Source organism: Anticarsia gemmatalis, chromosome 1, assembly GCF_050436995.1.
Source record: "Anticarsia gemmatalis isolate Benzon Research Colony breed Stoneville strain chromosome 1, ilAntGemm2 primary, whole genome shotgun sequence".
Lineage (NCBI taxonomy): Eukaryota > Metazoa > Arthropoda > Insecta > Lepidoptera > Erebidae > Anticarsia > Anticarsia gemmatalis.
Window position 1 is genome coordinate 2937126 of NC_134745.1, and position 22733 is coordinate 2959858.

The 22733-nt window shown below is 32.8% G+C and overlaps 1 protein-coding gene across 3 annotated transcripts; it reads left to right on the forward strand.

Annotated features, from left to right (window-relative positions):
- Positions 1–97: 97 nt before the first annotated feature.
- LOC142987725 (protein scarlet-like) lies at positions 98–21552 on the forward strand. Of its 3 annotated transcripts, none has more exons than XM_076136715.1 (12): positions 98–120; positions 7129–7364; positions 10214–10262; positions 10478–10661; positions 12812–12964; positions 13454–13692; positions 15356–15566; positions 17024–17052; positions 17202–17307; positions 17841–18071; positions 18340–18475; positions 18818–20062. In XM_076136715.1, exons 2-12 carry the CDS (start codon positions 7160–7162, stop codon positions 19204–19206), a joined length of 1932 nt encoding a protein of 643 aa, XP_075992830.1. In that variant the 5' UTR covers positions 98–120; positions 7129–7159; the 3' UTR covers positions 19207–20062. The 3 variants fall into 3 exon arrangements, with proteins under 3 accessions (XP_075992830.1, XP_075992836.1, XP_075992822.1); XM_076136721.1 differs by lacking the exons at positions 98–120; positions 18818–20062 and adding exons at positions 524–884; positions 21132–21552; XM_076136707.1 differs by lacking the exon at positions 98–120 and adding an exon at positions 528–884.
- Positions 21553–22733: the final 1181 nt, after the last annotated feature.

The following is a 22733-nucleotide window of genomic DNA, read 5'->3' on the forward strand; positions in this document are numbered from 1 at the left end:
GTAGCGTAAAATGTATCCATAGAACATAAACTCTATAAAAATATTAGGTAGGTAGGTACCTAAGAAGGTCTTAGTTTATTCATCAGTCTAGTTTGACTCTGCTACTAACTCTACCAGTAGGTAGGTATTTCAAAGAAACTGTTAATTTTTATGTAACTACTTAAGTACTAGAAACTTTAACTATTTAGGTACAAATAGTCAAGGAAGTAAAATATTGGACGATGTTGAAGAATTCGAATTTTGTTAAGGTTTAGTAGGTACATATTTATTATTTACTAAATTCAAATAGAATTATTTCGGGACCCTATACATTCTACGTGGAAGCTTTCCGCGATGGACTTATCTCTACACTGAATTAGATATTTGAATAAGTAACAGCAAAAAAATCTATATCATTACAATCGGATAGAATACAAGTAGGAACCGGTGAATATTAACAATCTTATTTAAAATACTTATTAATTCAGCATAATTGTGTGAAACGAGTTTGCAAATCGCTACGCGCGAAATCGTTCTTTTGGTTTTAAAGTTCCCGATAGTGCACGCGTTTTAATACTCATTTTAAACTAAGTATTATCGCACTAAGTATTGTAATTAGCTATCATTTATGATTCTTCTCATTATTAAATTGTATAAAAGTGAGGGAATTAGAAGCACTCTTTCAAGTAATTAAGCCAGTCGCATGTAGAGGCTCCGTAGCGAAGCACGTTCGTCGTTTGAATTTTAAACTCATTGAGTGACCTTTATAGTTTTTTTTCTACATTTTCTTTTTTTTAAATAGTGTTTATATCTGTTGTGTGTTATCGGATCATAAACTGAGTGAAAATAATTAAAAGTTCTTGAAATCAGTGCTTTCAAGAAATCAGTTTTCATAAGTTTTATCGGTGAGTTAAGTGATATTATAGTTTTTCTTTCGTTCTATTGGAGTTTATAAATATATACCAATTTATTTACGACATTTATAAATAAAAATAAAATACCTCATGTTAACCTCTAAGAAATATTTTGTTATTTTTATAACAGCTCTACTTATTTTGAAAAAGTAATTTTTATTTAATCGTATCTACATATTTTGGACAATTTTAGAGGGCATAAGATGCCGATGACTTTAGACACGAGACCGGCATCGGACCTTCAAAATATCGTGTTAAATGCATAATAGAGTTTATTCACGTGCGTCATGTATTTTAATAGAACAATATTGAATGCAATTAAGTATTTTTATAAAATTTTACATGGTCACTGTATTGCTGTACTGTAAAAGGACTTTTTTTATACCTTTTTAAAGGAATCTACAATCATCATGCCCTTGTTATATAGCCAGGTTCCACTCGTAAGATTAATATCTAAAAAATGTATAGCACTTTTGTGTAGGCAGTTTTCCATTATGCCCATACAAATGTGACAAAACGTGTTGTAAGCACACGCATTTTCATTTTATTTTACAATGCCTCGTGTTCTCTAAAATGCAGCAATAATATATCCATTTATTCGATATCCCATTAAAACATAGGGCATGGTATAAGTATTCCTATACTCCTTCCATAAGTACCTCCGGTCGAGTCCATAGCCAATCAGAACAGGCTCCGAAAATATTGTGCAATACTTGACAACATCTCAATCGGCCGATAAAATGTTTTACTGATGGCAAATGGCTTTATAATAGGCCCTGAAAAGTGATTCATTCATTTTAATAATAATTAGTTAATTAGATATACAATTAACAGGCTTATCGTGGAAAGCTCTTCTTTTTACTAATTATGTAATCGTCCTTGGCATTTCAAAACAATTTACGAATGAATTTCGACGAAGTTTTTTAGGTACCTATAAAAAAGAAGATAAGAAAATTTTTCACATTCCCCGGCGCGTTTCATTTGAATATTCTTGATCTACTTATGCCCGCACAGCGTTTAAACAGCCTCAACTTTATATTAAAACTTTTATGTTCTTTCAATAAATAGAGTAGGTAATTATTTTTGGATGAATAAAATTTGACATGACCACTAAAAAACATATAGCCCTAGAAAGCATTCGCAAATAAATGCTACCTATTATTAGGGAAGGCGTATCTACATACACATCTTGGGAAAATATCAACTCTATATCTCTGATAAAAAGAAGTAATTTCAGTGTAGAAACATTCTTACACATAGGTACTGCTCTGTACATAGATTCTTGTATGATTGTATGCATAGTGGTGCACGTGTAACTTAAGCCAACTCAATGACTAGAAGGAAGGGCACATACGTGTATCAGATGTCCTCTAAGATAGAGTATGCAAATATTGTTATTAGCTAGATTACTATATCTTTATTACACACGTTCAAAAGGTTAATAAACTTTGTATTGACTTAAAATGTAACGCATTGTTAAGGACACATTTAATGAACGATATCTTGTTCTAGATGTATTCAATGTAAAATCAGAAGTTAGAGATCAATTATATGGAATCATTTAACAGCGGTTAGTTGAGAATAATGTAGGTACTGCTATTGAACAATGTGTGCAATTATTCAAATGGGTCTGTAAAATAAGTAATATCAAAAACGTTGAGATTTTTACATAAATGCAATTATATTTGTCAGTTTGTGCCTATCCAACCGCGTTTATCATAAATTGTAGTTTAAACTAATTTTGTTATATCGGTATTACTTATGGTATTACTGTTTCTGTAGTCTGTTGTAGGTACGTGTAAAGTAACTCAATACCAGTGTTAGCGGTAATGTTACACGATGGAAAGCGGCCCGGCCTCGTTTCCCGCTGCATTGGAAATATTCCAGTACTTGAGTACTTAGAAAACTTAAATCATTCCGTTAACTGAGGCTACAACCACTCTTCTAGAATCGATCCCCTTGAAAAATATTAAATACGACTGTTTTATGCGTTATACCGATTATTTGCTGTTAAGTATTGTTTTTCTGTGTTCCGATCCTCGCGGACGCCAAATTTTATGAATCCAACGGACTACAGCTTTTGCTAGACAGCCACCTTCTCAAAATACGGAAATACGGCCTAAACAAATTGTTGGATGGAAAAGTAACTAAAAAGTTTTAGTTTTTGCTTAATTATGCCCTGCGGGAAAAACTATAGGTACAAGATGATTGTTAAAAGTTCTAATATGATGACAAAACATATTCTTCCTAAATTAGTTTTGGTAAATAATATACACAAAAGTGACATTGTTGATTCAATCGAATGAACAGTTTGTAAAACTCTTATTTATCTCATTCAATCGCATTGTAGAATGGTTGAATGAGTTTAAAATGTTGACTTGAATAAGTTGTTCCATGCTACAAGGCCTTACGCAAGACAAATATTAATTCATACAAAAAGCAAAGCTCATTTTTTTGTCATAGTTTTTTACCTGCTTGCGTAGTTGTATCTCGTAGATAGACTTTATAGAGCTTTAACAAAGTAATTGTTTAGTGCGCAATACAAACTTTGTTATGTTTGACCAGAACAATGCGAAAACGTATATTATTATGCTAAGCGATGGTTTTGTGCTGAAGTTTAAATTAGTTACACAACGACTGTTTGCCATTTTGTATCATTGTCATTCGTAATTTTTTTAGATTATGGTCGCTTATGGAATATAACGTAACAGATTTTTGGCGTTTATCTCTGCTAATAAAAGCTTGAAAGTTACTCATGCATAATCCCTAGAGCCAGACTCATTTTTATTTTTACATGAAGCTTAGATTTTGATGTTTCATTATCATTTAACTAAACGGATTAACTATAAAATTGACTTCTCCATTAACTTGATTATTATTTAATGTTTAGATAAAATATTTACCAAACAAAAATGACCTATAAGATGTCTATGAATGCATTGCATAACAATTTTAAACGGTTATGTAACATTCTAGATAATATCAAAACGGGTTTGTGAATCAATTTGCACCCTTTTTCTCCTCCGGCTCCTAAAACGTAAAAAAAAGTGTAAAATATTTTACTAGAACGAGTTTTGCAATAACATGGCGACTATGGCCTTGTATGTACTAAGAATGGACTAAAAACGATTAGGATCAATGACCTGACATCGTTTTTAGGGGTGTCGTTGCATATGCTTTTCTTTTGAATCACTTACGGCCGACTTCTATTGTTAGGAAACTTTGTCTCATGAAGATTCTAAAGTTTTAACGGGTAGTGTGTGGACGACACAATTGTTCATCGAATAAAGTTATCTCACAATTAATAATTAGTCCAGCCTAGACTTAACGGTTCCTAACTTAATATTATTATCAGAAAGCTCAATACAGTGAATACTCTATAACAGTAATTTCATTCATATTTTTTTTTTTTGACACAACTTAGGTATTGCTTTATTTCTCAGAACCTTTTTTCAAAGCACCGTACTGTTACTAATAAAGGTTTCTTTACCTACAAACACATATTCACATATTCTTTGTTTAACCAGTTCTTTAAAAATGACTTCCCACGTGTTAACCACAGGTAGTCGTTTCTCATAAATGTCTAGTAATATCTCCTTATCTACATCCTTTTCTATAGCCATTTTCATTTACCGGTTTTTATAGTCTAAAATATATTAAATTGTGCCTTAATTATAATAATAATCTTAGAATTTAGCATATACTTATTTAATTTAAATTACTTATCTATGCGTCAAGGCCTAATATAACCACAGACTATAATTTGCTCAGGTAATGGTTGTGTGTTTATTGTAACAAAAAGTACGTCTTGTTAGACGTGAATTATATTTCTTGCTTATTTTAATTAAATAGTTCCGTGATTGTTAAATAAACTTTACTAATAAATGTGTTGCATTTAACCGTAGGGAATATGCGGATATTGGACAGAGGTTAAACGAATATGTTACTTATAAAAACGTTATAATTACATCGGTTTCAAAATTAGACTTAGAACTAAAATTAAGAATTTATTTCGTGCCTATGAGTGTAAAAAAGTGCATTCTTAAAAGTTCAGAAAATCTTCTCATTCTCAACTAAATAAAAAAAATGTTAAAGGTTTTTCAAAAAATAGCGGTAATGCACGGTTTTCATAAAATACTAACATTGTTTTTCCTGTAATTATGAATACTGTAATTTGCTTTTCAAAGAACAGTCTCAACCTTATCTGTTGCCATACCAGCCAGTCAAAAAGGTGCCGAAATTGATTCAATTTGTATCAATTGATACAAGCAGCGGACCGGATATACAAATTGCTTAAGGATTCGGCAAGAGTAAGGATCGGGATGTAACAATTTAAATAGGCGTGAAGAAGATTATTGTACTACGTTACATACACCTGATAGAAATCAATAGCATATGATTTTACTTTTGCGAAATATTTGAGTATGTACATAATTATTGTTGGGTTTGAATAAATGAACCCATTCCCAGTTCACTGTAAAATATCTGTCTTATCAATGTTATAAAACGTAAAAGTTTGTTGCATGGATAACTCTCGTTTAATAATATAGATGTTTGTAACTTCACAACGCAAAAACACCATAGAATACATACATAGAATTTTTCTCTCTGAAAACTTGTACGTAATATGGAGGATTATCATCTTCTGTGCCGTTTCAAAGCTTTTCCAATCTTTTCCAAGACCATCGGCGTTATTGTTAAAACGCACCCTTGACGTAGAAATAGTACTATGGCTTATATCTATTTATCTACTTTTATCGAAGCGTTTATTTCTAATCGTTACTTTTATTACTTTATTAGCGCCCAAACTGTAATGGCTTCACCAACCAATCTTTCTCATTCAATCATATTGAGTTACGTTATCGGAAGTGTATTCAATAGATAGAGTTACAACGATTTGTTCACTCTCTTGTCGGCACGGTGGCCTTGTTGCTTTTTTATTTCCCACGGAGATCTAATCCATGTCATAATAATATGTAAGAATCTAGATAAAAATAATATAAATGTAAAACAAGACTGGCTGACTGCCTGTCTTAGAATTCACCTTCGACCTTAGCCACTGCAACTAGGAACGTGTTGTACGTTCATAAATACATTTTGTTTTCTTTCATGCGTAACAAGAATCTAGGGTTAATTAAATTAATTGTAACCGTGCCTGATAGCTTATCAGTAGAAATGTAGTTTTTGTTCCGGAAGCCGACTCCAACTGTTCGATACTTGGAAAAAAGGCTAGGCTGAACTTGCTGTCACTTCATTTATGAGATAAGTTCGAAATAATCCGTAAGCAGTGTCATTTAAGCAAAAGAAGTTTGTAAGGATCGTACTAAGTGGCGTTCTCTGGTCCCTGCCTACCCTTATCTGAAGATGGGCTGATTTTATGTACATTATGTAGTACAGTATGTAGGTACAAGTTACAGGAACTCTTAATTTAGGTGAAAAAACTTCCTATTTGATCTGCATACTTAAGTGCAAAGCAACCTATGGGTAAATAAACTTTGTTGCTAGTTCAAAAGGCATTCGCAACAAGATCTTACTACACCCTTACTGGTTGAATGATCTTACTTGGTCGAGTTACATCGACTGAGCATTAATGTAAGATAGATCGGATCGAAAGTGTGTCGCTCATATGATTTGACGTATGCAATCAACTGTAGCATGCAGTTACATGCATATAGTTAGTTGCATGTACAGTGCAAGTATGTTGGTTCAAAACGAATTGTTTCTTGCACTGATTAGTGCTTCAACAACACATGTAAGAATTACCAAATTAGTAAACAATATGTATTCTCTTTAGATATATTTTTCCTTTTTTAATTCCTCTATCGCATAAAACCTACTTCTGCCTGTGAACATGTTAGTACTTAAATAGAAAAATGTATTCAACTTTGCGTCACCACCAAAAAAAATGGTTAGGAACACTTATTTGAACTACATATTCGTTAATTACATTGATAACCTAAACAAATTCAAAGAATGTAACTATTGATACCTTAATTAACAACATGACTATTGTCCATAAGAGATAACGAGAGCGTCGGCATACTACTGCTTCCATAATCTTACACAGTTGAAAAAATAAAGCGCCAGATAGAGTTTTTGAATTCGAGTGCTAAATCGACAGAGTATGTAAACAAAAACAGTGAAAATCATAAAAAGACCTTGATTATTTTTGTATACCTTAAGTATTTACAACGAAAAAGAAACCGTAACATACAAATTCTGTCTCTCTTTCCAGCCAAAACCAAATGACGTAACACCAAATCAAAATGAAGGATCTAGATTTGAAGCTGCCCACGCGCAACGTGCTCACCGGGAACGTGGTGAACTGGGATGATGACGACATAGGCCTGGGAGACACGCCTGGCAACCTGTCTTTAGCGTGGAAAGACCTCTCCGTCTATAGGAGGAAGAAGACCCAGACTAGCATATGGAAGTCACCGGTTTATGAAGATGTCAGAGTTTTACATGGACGTAAGTACCTTTTGCTGTTCTTGTGTGTGTTTTTTCGGATATTGTGGAGGAACGATTTAATAGTATGTATCTGCTATTTTTGTATGCAAGCTTTTTTCGGATATTGTGGAGTAGTAATTTAATAGTATGTATCAGATAAGTATAATATCCGCGGATATGCATCTGTTGACCTTATCATGTTCTTAGTACTATCTTGGGATCAAAAGTTCACGAGATGTGTTAAACGTTTTTGGAAACCTATGCTTCTACCATGTGTAAGAAACTATCGTAGCAGTAATTTGTTATTTTTGTATGTTTAAAACTCTTTTAACTTTCCGTTAAACGTTCGTTGTCCTTACATTCAACCTAGTTACATTACATACCTAATTAAATTACATAGTTCTTAAAGTATGCAAAAGAGCGGTTTCTTAATTAATTCAACTTCATAAAAAGGACGATAGATTACCTATTGAAATGAGAACTGAGTGCTAAGCCAAGTAAGTCATCATCAGACCTGTCTATCTGTCCAATGCACGTATTGAATACTACTATGCAAAAGTAGTTTTTTTTAGATAGCTAGCAGTTTTATAGAATCCTGACAAGCGGTTGGCCTTGTTCATATTTCATATAATGCATCACGCTACATTTTTTACTAATATGTCGCAGAATATCAAGACGAGTTTGAACTAAAGGGTAAAGGTCCCATCCAAGATGTTCTAAGCAAAAAAATTTATACGGAAGTTGCATTAGATGATGATTTTGATTGTTAAAAAATGCTATGCTAACATGACTTGTAAATCATTTTGGACGCATTGAAGAAAAGAGACTAAGACCGATCTTTGTTTAATTGTAGGAGTAGGACAGTATACTGAAATGATGAGCTATGTAAAAGTATTATGACTGGTTCTATCTACTGGTTTCCGGAAGTAAAGCTTACAACTAACTTTACATATCTACTAAGAACTATCTTTACATTTAGGACAATGTTCCTTTGATCATAGCTGCTTTGACCACCAAAGGGCAGATGAGAAAAATAAATGTTAACTGAAAATAAATAGTACCTACTCTATAATTAACTTCCATAGTTAAAATGTCAAAAGGACTTTAACCGGTATCAAACACTGCTTAAGGTCACCAATAAAAGTAAAACTAAATATGTCTCTTCGTTAATAAATAACAATGCTAACGTCGAATTTGTATGCTGACAATAACATGAATTCATTGCTTAAATCTCTTAATTTTCTAGTCAATTCTAGATAACATAAAAATATAAGCAATTGGTGTTTGATTTACGACAAATATTCGAAGCTGCCTCTATTATGTTACTGTGGCTCTCGTTTAATTAATTTGAAGATTTAAATATTTAAAATACCAGTTATTTGTGTATTCATAAGCGTCCATTTATAGGTTTTATGTGACGTTAATTTACTGTCGTCATAAAATTACGAAGAGATGGCCTTCGTCGATTAGTTAGTAGACCTATTGGTCACCATCATCCAGGAACGGAACGGAAAGTATTATTACTTTCCGTTCCGTTACAATATGAAAATTTAATTGTGTAGCGATTTTAAAAAAGGGTGTGACTACTGATTAGAAATGTTACTAGTATAGTGGCTTTCAAATAGTAGTTGTTAACTGAGATACGTGATAAGCCCCCGTCGCCGTTTGCCAGTTTCTTTCGCCTATTCCTATTGCTGTTAATATTAATATGGTAGCAGAAATCGTGAGCTAATTAAAAGTTTTTAGGCAGTTTCTATGAGAAACTATTTACATAAGCTTTTATATTTAAATAAAAGCTCATATATTACTTTACAGAATATTCTATTTAAAACATTTTTTTCTAATTTATGGACCTCGTAACTAGTAGGCTCTAGGAATAACATAATATATTCAAAATTATGCGTGTGTTTTAAAACATGGAGGTCTCTAGCTACTTTAATATTATTGAAAAACAAAACCGGTAAACACATTGCATAATTTGATGTCAATTAAATTAAAATGATTAGAGGAATGTGGACAAACGGCTTGGGTGGATAAATTTAACGATTTACTTTGAACTAATGAACTGAAAACGAAACGCAATTATTGGTTTTGAACAACAAAAAATCGATAACATGAACCGTTTTTAATGAAAATACCGTTGTCTATCCTCAAACATCATTTTGAAGTCGGTTACAAATTTAAATGTTGCCTATTTTGAAACTAACCACTTTCCAACAAAAATATGTATAAGAGAAAACAATGCAATTATGTCTTTGCAGGTATAGCAATAAAACAGAATTAAGAACCTCATTCTTTAATAAAATCGGTTTAGGAACAAGCGCTATTATTGAAAAAGCGTGATTGAAAAGCATTTTATACCAGTAGAACGCAACTTAACGAAATACGGCCTACGCACATAATAAAACAGAATCACACTATCTTTATTGAAGCTATAAAACCGACAAACTAGTTGACCCTTTTCTACTGCTCAATAACCATGCTAATGTTTATTGACAGACGTCAAAGGGCCGACACTTTGAGGCTTCTACTTCTTGTAATATCGATTACAGAATATGTATGTGATCTATTCTTAAGGATATCAACTTTTTATACGCATTTACCTTGCAACTTGGTCACAAATTACAGTTTAGAATATGATTAGTCAGTATTGTTTAGTGGAAGAAATGGTAGGCCAATGGATGAAGAGGTTGTGGTGTTTAATCCTACCCATTGCACCACTGCCGCGGCCGACACCCATAAGCCTTTGAACTCACTCAATGGAATGTCAGTATAGAATGTATCATGAAATCAAATGTCTTAATGGGTCTGCAAAAAGTGCAATGATGTAACCGAAACCACAAAATTCTAAAATTTATTTTTCTTTACAGTAAATGGCGTCTTATCATCAGGCAACTTAGTAGCTTTAATGGGATCCAGGTACGAACACAGTATACATTCTCCTTCTAAATAATAATTATTATCTTTAACAAAATATCGCAGAGATAGCCAAGGGGTTTAAGCATGCGCCTTCCACACATGTTTCTCAAGACTTACCTCTCACTTAATCCGGGAAAAGACCCTTACCTAGCGGTAGGATAAAAATTGTTTAACCTACTTGCAAAAAAAAATACGTTTTCGTTTTTTTCCTTTAGCGGTGCAGGTAAAACTACACTACTGGCAGCTATTAGCCGTCGAGACAAAAGTGCCATGACCGGCTATCTCATGTTGAATGGAAGGTTAGCTGGTGCAGATCTGATAGCTAGGATATCTGGCTTCGTACCTCAGGAAGATTTAGCTATTGATGACCTGACGGTGGCTGAACATATGGAGTTTATGGTGAGTTCCCTTTATCTTATAACTCAATAGCTGTTGTTCTGTTTGCGGTCCAAGTGGTGTAGTGTATGCGGCTGCAAACCATTAGGTGTCGTTTCACGATCCCGAGTCAGACTAACTGCTATTAAGTTTTGTTATTCCGTTGAATGGTCTTAATAGTTGTCCAAAATTCCGTTACGTACCCGCAGAAATAGTCACTGAGCTTAAGTCCTACTTAGCCTCTCATCAACGATAGATTTGTCCTAATATCCAATCAACGGCTTTAAATCCAAGCTTATGCTCACTACACTAAGTATTCTAAGTGTCAACGTTGTACCTTGTTTATACTGTCCTATGTGTTAAACCTATGAAAATTACGAATCATTCATTTAAGATTCTAATTAGTTTTCCTTTACTTAATATTCTATCTATAATTGCATTATGATTTATTGACACTTTTTATACCGGCAGTGGATATTTCCTGCAAGCATGAATTAATCAAAGTTATTTTTTAATTCAATGACTGCAACCTAATCGTACAAGTTAACCTTTAAAACTAACCGCATTGCATATTAATTTTAAAGATTTAATATGATTGAATTACAGTATCGGGTTAGTTAAAGATTTTAGACAAAATTTATCAATTCAGGAAGAGATTATAGATACAAACGTAATGCCTAAAGTTTAATAACTTTCATAAATTATATTTAACAAACGCGGAAACAGTGGTTCTAAACTAATAATAAATATCCACGTTCAAACTACGGCCCCGCGTGCATGGATTTTTTTAAAAGATCTTATTTGACTATGTCTTCAAATACTTCAATGCAATATTTATACATTTTAAAAATTCCTTCAGTAGTTTAGCCCTATAAATGAAACACACAAACAGACTTTCGTATTTATATTATTACTAAACTATGACTATCGACTAACCTTCGGAACCGATTTTGATAATGAACTATTTGAAAACATGGTGAAACAAGCTTTTTTTAAAAGAACGGTGCGGGCGTGGCCCTGTTTATATTAAGTTATATAGCTAGATGTATGAAACTAGTTCTATGTTATTCTTACTAATGTAGAAATATCACATTCGTTTTCGTTATCTTAATATCTATCTATCTATGTATCTGTTGATATTCAGATTTACTGATACACATCTAGCAGTTAAAGATAAGGATTGAGTCAAAATTGTTATTTTATTTACATTAATTTAAATTTTATAGTAATAAATAATCGGACTGTCGCTATTTGTATACGACGGCGGTATTTGTATGCGACTACTGACCAAATGGTATCGGGTTGGCTTCCCCGCCCGGGCTAAGTACTGTTGATCTTTTATAATGTAAAATTGATACTAATATAATTTCAATAGAAGCCCGGAGTTTGAATGTGCCCGGTATATGGTAATAGATTGGCACCCTATAACATGGGACATTTTTTATGTGGAATTATGCATGTATTAATTTAATAAGTAATATATTTCTTAAATATTCATATCACTTTAACAATTATATTTTTTGGCTAGACTTACTTATTAGGTAGCCAGCGTTAAACGGTATAACTAATTTAGTCATGACAAACATATTCTAGGAAGTGTTTTTAGGTGTCAATGTAAATGTAATAAATGCAAGTTTCTATTTTGTTAGGACTCATACCCTTGTTGGTATTTTATGCTCTAGATACCAATTCGATGCGACAAAATCATTTTATACATGGCTTGTAGGAAGCAAATGTAACAAAAATAACCGCTGTGCAATACATAGTTACTTTGATTAAACGTATTAAACAATTATCATCTTAGAAACAGTAATGTACTGTATAATGACTATAAAATTTGCACAAATTAATTTAATATAATTTATTTTATTTTATTTTATGTAACATACACTTGTTGCATACACAACTCAGCCACTGAGCTGTTTATTTATTTTTAATAGAATTGAAATCCTCGATAATCGCGACTTATTCCGCAAGAAAAGATTTTCGGGGGTAATAAGTACCCTCTGATGAAATTCAGTTTCTAAACCATCTGTGTGCCGTATCTAAATCCGTTTTGTAGTTTTGGCATGATTGTGTAACAAACATCCACCTAAGGAACATCATATTATCTCAACTGAAGAATTGGTTAAACAGCTTCCTTGAAGGGTCTTTAAAGTGAAGTTTTCTTCTAGGCTCGCATGATGATGGACAAACGATCAACAAAGTTAGCTAGAGCTCGGCGCGTAGCACTATTACTTAGCGAGCTTGGAGTCAACAACTGCACCAAGACTAAACTCAAGTCTTTGTCTGGAGGAGAACGGAAGAGAGTCTCATTAGCTGTACAGGTGAGCTAAGAAACACTTGCGTAACTTGTGGATAAGTGTCGGATAACCTATCCAATAGATAAAGTAACACTAGATGTATGTTTGCTTAGCTAACTGATGGTTTTTCAGAAAGGTAACACTCGCTGTTACTGTTTTACTGCTGCAGTTATTAATAGAATACGTTGTATGGACTTTGATATTGTTTATTTAGTGGGTGTTCTTTAATTTGCAAGTTTTTTGTTGAGAATTCAATAACTGTCAATTCAATATTAAGTATTCAAAATGCACCTGCTAATTGATCGTAAGTTTAATTCATTAACGAGTCTTGTGCGTTGAAGTAATTTGAACCTTTTTCATCACTACCTTTTCTGGTACGAAATTATGAAATTTTATTAATGAGGTATGAATACAGCTGCGAATTTGGTAATTTATTAAGTTTTCTTTGGTAATTAATAAAAATAGTTAATTCTACTGAAAAACAGATAATTACAACCAGTCATTCCCTTACAGTTACTAAACGACCCTCCAATATTGTTCTGCGACGAGCCCACCACGGGCTTAGACAGTTGGGCTGCAGCGGCCGTGGTCTCCCGTCTTAGAAAGCTAGCTATTGGGGGCAAGCTGGTGGTCTGTTCTGTCCATCAGCCAGCTTCAGGCGTCTTCGAGCTGTTCCATCAAGTGGTGCTGCTCGCGTCTGGAAGGATTGCCTTCCAAGGAACTATTGAAATGGCTGACCAGTTCTTTGGATCGTGAGTACCTGCTTTTTGTAATTAGTTCTTGGTATGAATGTCGTGTAAGACTGTAAATTATTGTTTTATTTCAGGGTCTTGTACCATTTTATTTTTAGATTTATTTAGCCAAAATATCGTAATATACAAAATGCTGTATATTATTTTATTATGAGTGAAAAAGAATATTAAATAAACATTAGAAATACTCCCGATTAGATAAAATCATTTAAATATGCATTTTGTTAAAATAAATAATAATAATAAAAACTAGAATAAATGTTGCATTTTGCACAAAAAAATACTACCTGGTGAATAAATAACTTAGAAAAAAGGTTAAACCAACCTACTTTGTCAAGACTGGATCATAGAGATAGCTTATCTATGCCATTTTAAGATTTTAATAAAAATAAAATGTCACTTAATACTTTTAACATTTTCTTTTATTTGTACGAATATTTTGAAGTTCAAGGCGAACTATTTTTTAATCTAGTGTTATTATTATTTTTTATATTTTATTCATTTTAGGAAATAAATGATGTGATGATTTAAAACACTGTAACGGTAGTCTTTTTTAATGAGAAAGTCATTTTTTGCCTCCGATATTATTATGAAGCATATATTTTAATAACTAATTAATTAGTATTTCTAGCTAGCGTGGAAACTATTTAGTATTTCACTATAAGGAGCGACTTACAACCTTAGGTTTTGTTGTATTTCTTATCGGATCGTTCAAAATCCTGTGGTTGGATGCTTTTCAATTCATTTTGGCCTGAATTTATCGAGAACAGTTCTAAGAAAATTTGAAAATGTGTCTCCGGCGATAAAAGTTTGGACAAACCTTGACAATAATAGCGATCAATTTTTTTTTTCGCTAGGTTCTGGTTAAATTGGACACTTTATTCCTTAATAAGTAATCAATAACAATATTGGGAGACAGAAATATTTGTACGATTTTTCTATGCACCACCGTAAAATAGTCTCCAGCAATAAATATTTCTAAAAATATCTGACATACTTATCTACACTAAGTTGAATGAACTGCATAATTATATATTTAAAGACAGTATTATGCACATATTATTGATAAAGATCTCTTCACATATGTTTTAGTGTTATAAGATACGTATCATACAAGATACTGTTCCCCGGCTCTATATTTGACCTATAAACTTAATAAAAATATGTGGGATTTACGATACTGATAAATTGCATATATTGTATGCACATATTTTATGGTAATATCACAAATATATATCCGTGAGAACATTTTGTTGGCGTAAAATATAGGTTAACGAATTACGTCACCGAGATTTTGGGATTAAACCAAGTCGTATGATACTTCCATGAACTCATAGAGTTTAAAATTAGAGTAATATGGGTTTATTAATTGCACCTTTTATGAGAATAGGCAACCTGCCGGAGTCTGAAATTTATAATGTCGTGAAATTGCGCAAGTATTTTTCTCAAAGATCCCTTGCAATTGCAGAAGACAAATTTCCTTATTCGTAACTACACAATTTTTATCTGTGTCTATAAATGTATCTTGGTTTAGAGTGGAATCATGTGCCACTCCACCCTGTATGTGACTGTCATTGTCATATTCCACGTCTTTGTATTTGCCAAAATCTGCACTAAATGACCAAACCTTTCCTCAAAATGTCATTTTCTTACCTTCTACCAGCCTAAACTACAAATGTCCAGTCGGATTCAACGCAGCAGAATACTACATCTCGCTCCTCGGCATAGAATTAGACAAGGAGCAAGAGAGTCGGGATCGTATCAGACGCATATGTGACGAGTTCCAACGTTCAGACATCGCAGGAGAGATTGAAAACAAAGTTGGCGTTGTAAGAGACGAAAACGAATACTTCAATGGTACTGTGGATGAAAAGGTAAGTAAATATGAAATTCGCTTGTCAATAATAGGTATGGTCCATTTTTTAAACCCATTAGGTACTGTTTTGTCTTTCCATTACACTGCTCGGCAAGCGTTTCCTCCCGAACGAGGGAGGGATTAGGGTTTAAGTCCACCAAGCTCGCCAAGTGCGGGAAATGCGTTAAGACTCCTTCATTATTATGACGAAATATTATGAGAGCGTTTGTTTCTGTTAGATCGACTTTGAAACAAAAGGATGTTTTAAATTAAGATGTATTTTTTTATCTGTTGTTATAACGTTTTATTCCGAAGTTGATTCCGGAAACGGTCTCATGGATAGTTTGCAACGATTTATCTGATGTTGAGGTTCGAGTTAACTTCTTGTTAGATTAGAAAAATTGAGCCGTATTTTATTTTGTTATAAAAATTACTAACTAGTGTATATATTATGCACAATTCGTGTTCTAGAAAAGTAAGAAGTAGTATACAGACAGCTAAATTATAAACCAGATATTAGCGTGAGTCGTATATTAATAAGTGACGCAATTTATTTTGACTGCATTTTAACTCCCAACAAGGAATTGGCGATGCAGTAAATCTAAAAACCGTTAAATCTAAATATTATGCATTTATCTTTGCTAACGATGTGTCAATTGTTCCTCTATTAATTTACACGTTTTTAAAGTATTTCTTTATGTTTCCATTATTCTAATTTTATTATAATAACACTATTTTGCTTTTAAAAAGGTCGAAATATTTTATTTTCGCGTTATTTAATTTAATTTGCACACTATTATTTCAACAAAAACGACTTTTTCTTTTGTTTTTGAATGTTGTTTTTTAATAATAGTGACACGTAGTTTTTGTTACAACAATACTATAAAATAGTTTTTAAATTTTGACCTTTTCCGAAAAAAAAAAAAATATTTATTTTATTTTATTGACTTGATTTTTTTAAATGTCAGTAAGATTAAATACATTTTAATAATAATATATAAAATAAATACTAGGAAAAAACATCGCATTAGAATTTTAGATTTCGTTTGTTAGTTTGATATATTTATTTGATTGCAAACACAAAGCACTTAATCAATAGCAATAATCAGAATATTTATTGTGTCAATAAAACATGATCTTTTCAACTTCATTATTATTTTATTATAACGTTATAAATAACACCTCATTATTTCAACAACGTTTGTTAAAAGACTTAATAATAATAAAAATACGCTAATTATGTGCGATAAATAGTTCCTGCTATTTTATTTGGTTTTTCTAATTTCGTAATTTTTAATGGAATATTCTCGATGTTAGCCTGGAATTTGGTAGTCTGCTGTGGTACTACGGCTATATAAGCTCTAATTTCATGGGAGCAACAACATTAATGAAAAAAACATCGATTTATTTCGTCTTTGAGTACAAACAACTCTTATAAAATATAACAATACTATATCTAAGTTATTTTTGTTTCAGGATCAATACTTCGAAAGATATTTAACTCTGTAAGTAATAAGTTATAATTACCCTAACTTTTAGCAAATACCCCATTCCTAATTTTATTGATTCAATTCAATAATTTTTCAATATGCGTTATGCTATAAAGTATTATTCTAGGTTCATGGAGATTCTAATTCTGGTGTGAATATTTCAGAGTCAAAGTAAATTACTTCGTACAATTCTATTGGTTGATGTGGAGGAACGTTCAGGCACTGAAAAGAAACTATAGCATATGGGTAGCGGAATTTGTACTACTTTTGGTAAGTTTAGAATTAAAATGTTATGTTTTTATTGTGTTGTAGTTGTAGTTTATTTATATGTAAGTGTACAAATGTAATTTAAACATGTATTTTGTTTTAAATTGTCTCTAACCAATCAAGCCAATTATTGCCCTGCTATTATTTGTAATAAAACAATTAAAACGTCAATTAATTTTATTCTTAACACACCTGCGCTCTTTGTACATACATCTTTTATTATTTGTGTACAGCCTACGTAATTATACTATAAACAAAGTCCTCCAACATTGACCAGTTTCAATGAAAATGTCCGCCGTAGCCGGATATCGGCTAGGACCTTATTAATATAATTTCAATAATCAATGAAAAAGGATCAATAGTTGCTTTTGTGGTCACCTGATATTTGTGAACAATAATTATTTCAATAATGCTATCGCTACCTTTTATAACGAACAGTTTCTGCTTTCTTTTACCCTTTCCATTCGGATCGTATAGTAATATATCTTCCTTAATTTAAATCAACCAACAGCTTAACGGTAACCTTTTCTCTTCAGTTCGTAGGTTTGATAATCTCAATCCCATATGCGGGACATTTCGAAGAACTGGATCAACGTGACATACAAAACGTGGAAGGACTCCTATACTTGACGATTGCTGAAACGATATTCTTATTCATATACGCTGTATTCATCACATTCCCGAGCGAAGTGCCTATATTACTTCGAGAGACTGCCAGTGGATTGTACTCGCCGTTACCTTATTACTTGTCGAAGATGATATTTTGGGTAAGTTTCCGCAGTTATATATTGTTGGGTAAATGTTTTAAGTGTTCGTCAGTTTAGTAACTAATTATACTGTTTATTTTACAACCATTTTTGTTGGAACTTTAAATAAACTATTATGTGTTACAACTACGGAATAATATTTTCCGTTTTAGCAAATTGCTAAAGTGGATCCATTTAGATTTACTACTGAATTAGAGTTTATCAATGCTCGGATAACGCGGAATAATGTAGCTGTAATTAAATATTTTCAATCTCTTTTTCTTTGTAGATACCTCGTGCAGTGATAGAACCGACGTTGTATACGGCACTTATATTCTTGGTAGCCGGACTACGCGGTGGTTTCTGGGGCTGGCTCGGATTCAACTTCATTTGTATACTCTGTGCTAACTACGCTAATGCTTATGGTAAGTACCATTTTTATGAAAATATTAACTTTTCACACATTATTAAATTTGTAGTGTTGTACCGTTACCCTTTGATTATATTGGTGTTTTCTTACCCTTACCCTAGTCTTGTTAGTAGTTTAGTATAGTATTATGCTTGTATTACACGCTTAATGTTGATTATGCAATCTGTAGCACTTAAAAAGGCTTTATTCCATATTGCAGCAATACTAAGGTTATTTAATTAAGCGCGTGTCAGATATCAATATGCAAAATTAAAAGGGTAGTCAAAATTCCAAATTCAAGCACATACAATTCTTTTTTTTTTAAATTGGCAATGAAATTAAATTTTCATATCCGCAGGCTCGTTAATATCATCGACGTTCGACTCAATGGAGACCGCAGCGCTCGTGTCCGTACCATTCGACCTTATTGGCACTATGTTTTCCGGCATTTACCTCAACATAGCCAGCGTTACCCCTTACCTATCATGGCTTAGATACGTATCAGGGTTTTACTATGGCGTAGAGAGCATTTCCATACTTCAATGGAATTCCATCGACTCGATCGAATGTGTAGAAATTAAGGGTATACCTTGTATAAAAACCGGTGCTGGTGTATTAAACAGATATGGATATGTCGAAGAACATTTCTGGCGTAATTGTTTCTGCTTGCTTTCTATGTACTGTATCGCTCATTTGATATCTTTCCTCATGGTTGTGAAGAGAAGTAGGGGCACGCCCGTTTATTAAGATTGTAAATAGTTTTTTATCACTTAGTGATGCTTGATAATACTCGCAACTGGAAATTGGTTGACAATACGTAGAAGTTAATTTAGCATAATTTAGCTTTAAAGCATGTGATTAAACGATAGTCTCGACAGCAGCTTACCTCGAATAAAAGTCACAAAATAGTTTAAAATGTGTAAATATTGGTAACAAAATGCTCATAGCAATAAACATATTTTCTTATATTCAATCATTATATACAGCAGTTGACCGGTATACGGGAGATCGAATAGAGTAAATAAGTATAAGAGTAAATATTATGTACTTTCTCAACTATATTGTCAGCGTTAGAAAATCGTAGCTGTTCATACTTCTTAAAACTCATCAGGTTTTCATATAAAATTTCTCGATCACAACCTGGTTAGGTCGGTAGTCGGTAGTAGTAGAGAATCGAGCTACTTGTCTATGAATCTTGTATTGACGTGTGACGTCGTCTTTGCGATGCGTTGACGCAGTGCAGAGTTGGGGCGTCACCCTTGAGTACGCGTAGTTAGGAAGTAGGAAAAACACCATCAAAAAAAATGTGATGTTATGTCACCACTATGTCCTAAAGCAATCTCTTGATGGGATTTTTCCTCACGCACTGCTTCTCTACCCCGCACGATGAAAACGCAGCCTTCAAGCTCAATGTAAACCACTAACCATACAAACGAAAAAATACTCTGGTAATTCAGTGAAAGGACGTGTTTTGCAAAATTTAATGCTAAAAAGCATGTTTGTTATGATATTTTTCTAAATTGTTTTCATTAATTTCTTATATTTTTTCAAAATCTTAGGGAATTAGCTCAATAAATTCTACAAGGTTTTATTATGTGTATTTATTTGAGTTAACCCTTTACCTATTCCTTTTACGCTTTTTTACTTTGCTACTTTTATGGTAGACGCAGAGGAGGGACTTTACAATTTGATAGAGTTATAGCAAAAGTATTTCGTCTGCGTAGGTTTATTAAACTTTTAATTATACCCTCACAAAAAATATAGGAAAAGTAATCCCGTTCCCAATCTTTCTCCTATAAATTAACCAAGTATAGACCAAGGTAAGTCGCTTTACAGTTCTTTTAACTACAACCCATGAGTTCCAGTATCCCACTGCTTGGCAAAAGCCTTCTAAAAATTGAGATATATTACTGCTCGTACGCAAGGCTACTCAGATCTCCGAAACTCAGAGACTTTAGAACCCATTGAGATTTGTACAAAGGTCCCATAATTGGATTAGTATGGCGGTAGTTACTTGAAGACTAAAATAGTTGAGCATCGGAGTCTTGCGTAGCGTTGTGTACGAACCTTATCGTATAATTGAATCTTATCATATTATATCCCACAGCTCAACTTACAGAATAAGTATTCAGTAACCTGTGCATTTTACTAGTCCCAATTCTAATGTAATTTGAGAATTATTACCTGCATTTCAATCGTATAAACATGTAAAGGTGTAATATAAGTAGCTATATAATATAATTAAGTAAGAAAATGTTCACGTCAATTAAAATACCTTGTTTTGTTCAAAACCACTTTTCTCTATAAATATGCTTATGCATATGCATGCTATGCATTTACAACTTTATTATTAGCGTGCTAGGTTAGAGAGTTTTGATTCAAAATTTATTTAAATTGCTTAAAGTGAAGTGAGATAAGGTTTATGAGTGCTTTTAAAGTTCCATTAGCGCAATTTAATAAACATACATTTCAGATAAAACTGCGCACAATATAAAATTGAAAGGTTTTTTCAATTAGGCACACTAAAAATAGATCTTGCATAGCAGCCTTACTGAACTAAGACTTTCGGTATTTCCATTTCAATCTGCATGCAATAACAATCCAGACAAGAATTATTAATATTCTTTTCTTTTTTATAAAATAAAATCTCGAACAGCTTTCTTGCGTTTCAGGCTCATTTCTGTCAGCAACCTTTGACAAAATGGAGACGGCAGCATTAATATCAGTTCCTCACGACTTAATAGGGATCATGTTTTCTGGGATCTACCTCAATTTGGCTACAGCTCCACCATACTTCTCCTGGCTTCGATACATTTCAGGGTTTTATTACGGCACGGAATGCGTTTCCGTACTCCAATGGAACTTGGTTGATACTATCAATTGTGCGAACGGCGAAGGTATGCCTTGTATAAGAACAGGAGCAGGAGTTTTAAAGCGATTTGGTTATGACGAAGCTAACTTCTGGATAGATTGTGGATGTATTATGACGTTGTATGCCTTTGGTAACTGTGTGGCTTACGCCATGGTGGTGAAAAGAAGTAAAGGGACACCCGTGTATTGATAGTTTTAAGAATAAATGTACAAATATATGTTTTTTACTGAGTATTTTTTGTTTTTTTATTGTATTAAAATGTTTGTTTCTGTAGATCTATGAATAATTTGGAGCAAGCGTGCGAGATGTTGTGAAAATATTCCGTTCCGTAGTTTTCCGAAAAAGGCGACATAATCGCAATTCGAAGTACCTACTTGGTAAGGCTGCTTAAGAAAACTTAAGTTTGAGGAGCATTCAGGTATGGTAGAATTGAATACTACTGAAAAAACAGAGCCATTTTTATATCTACTGAATACCTACTTAAAAACTCGATATAGCCACTGCTATTCTATCTCATAAATCAGATACCTATTATCACACATTAACGATATACAAAAATTTTAATAAGATGCTACACACAGCCTAAAATTAATTTTACGATTATTGATTTAAATCACATCTAAACCTACTGGATAGATAAACATCTCTTATAATAATCGTCGGAACATTTGCATGGTAATTGGGTGTTCATGACAAATTAGAGTGTTCGTTCGTAATGATGGCTCGAGGGCACCGTCACAGCAACGCGTCTATGGTGTTACGTAAAAATATGAGTTTTTTTTATCATCAAACTAGTTTTATAGAGCACAAAGTACAAGAACACAGTGTTGCCAAGCATGGTTTAAACTGTTAAAGATCAGCGTTTTTTAAGAGGTCTGAAGATTTTTAATTCGGGGGCTCTTGTTTTTAGCTAATTGTATTCGCATGGTTTTACACGATTAATGTAGCTTAATATCAAACAGCGCAGTCCAATTGCTTCGAGCTACTACAGCATTTCAAAAGTAAAGTTTAAATAGAATTACATTTACCTACAAATTTGTCAATAAAAAGATCACCAGGCGGTTCTATGCCTATCTACGCAGCTGTAGTCCCCACTCAGACCAGCAGGGGCTCCTATTATAATTCATATACATAAATTTATAAATCATAACTACATATTTATATGCAAAATATTTTTTTGGAATCTGTCTGTAGAATCAAGTAGAGCAGGTTATCTACAACGAAACAAGATTGCAGTAACGCCTTCACATATTTTATTTAACCTGATTAAGCAATCATAATACATACATACTAAACACTACTGTACTGAATATTATCATAAAAATATTCATATCAAACTTTTTAGTCTACGCGTAGGAAGTCCAAAGCTTCAAGGATATGATAAAAATAAAGGACAAAATCC

What these genes read in the sequence shown, in the direction of transcription:
- LOC142987725 (XM_076136715.1), top strand. Translation starts at nt 7,160, where the DNA reads ATGAAGGATCTAGATTTGAAGCTGCCCACGCGCAACGTGCTCACCGGG. An exon ending in GCTGACCAGTTCTTTGGATC is followed by an intron (nt 13,693 to 15,355) that starts GTGAGTACCTGC and finishes ACCTTCTACCAG; the next exon opens with CCTAAACTACAAATGTCCAG. An exon ending in TTCGAAAGATATTTAACTCT is followed by an intron (nt 17,053 to 17,201) that starts GTAAGTAATAAG and finishes TGAATATTTCAG; the next exon opens with AGTCAAAGTAAATTACTTCG.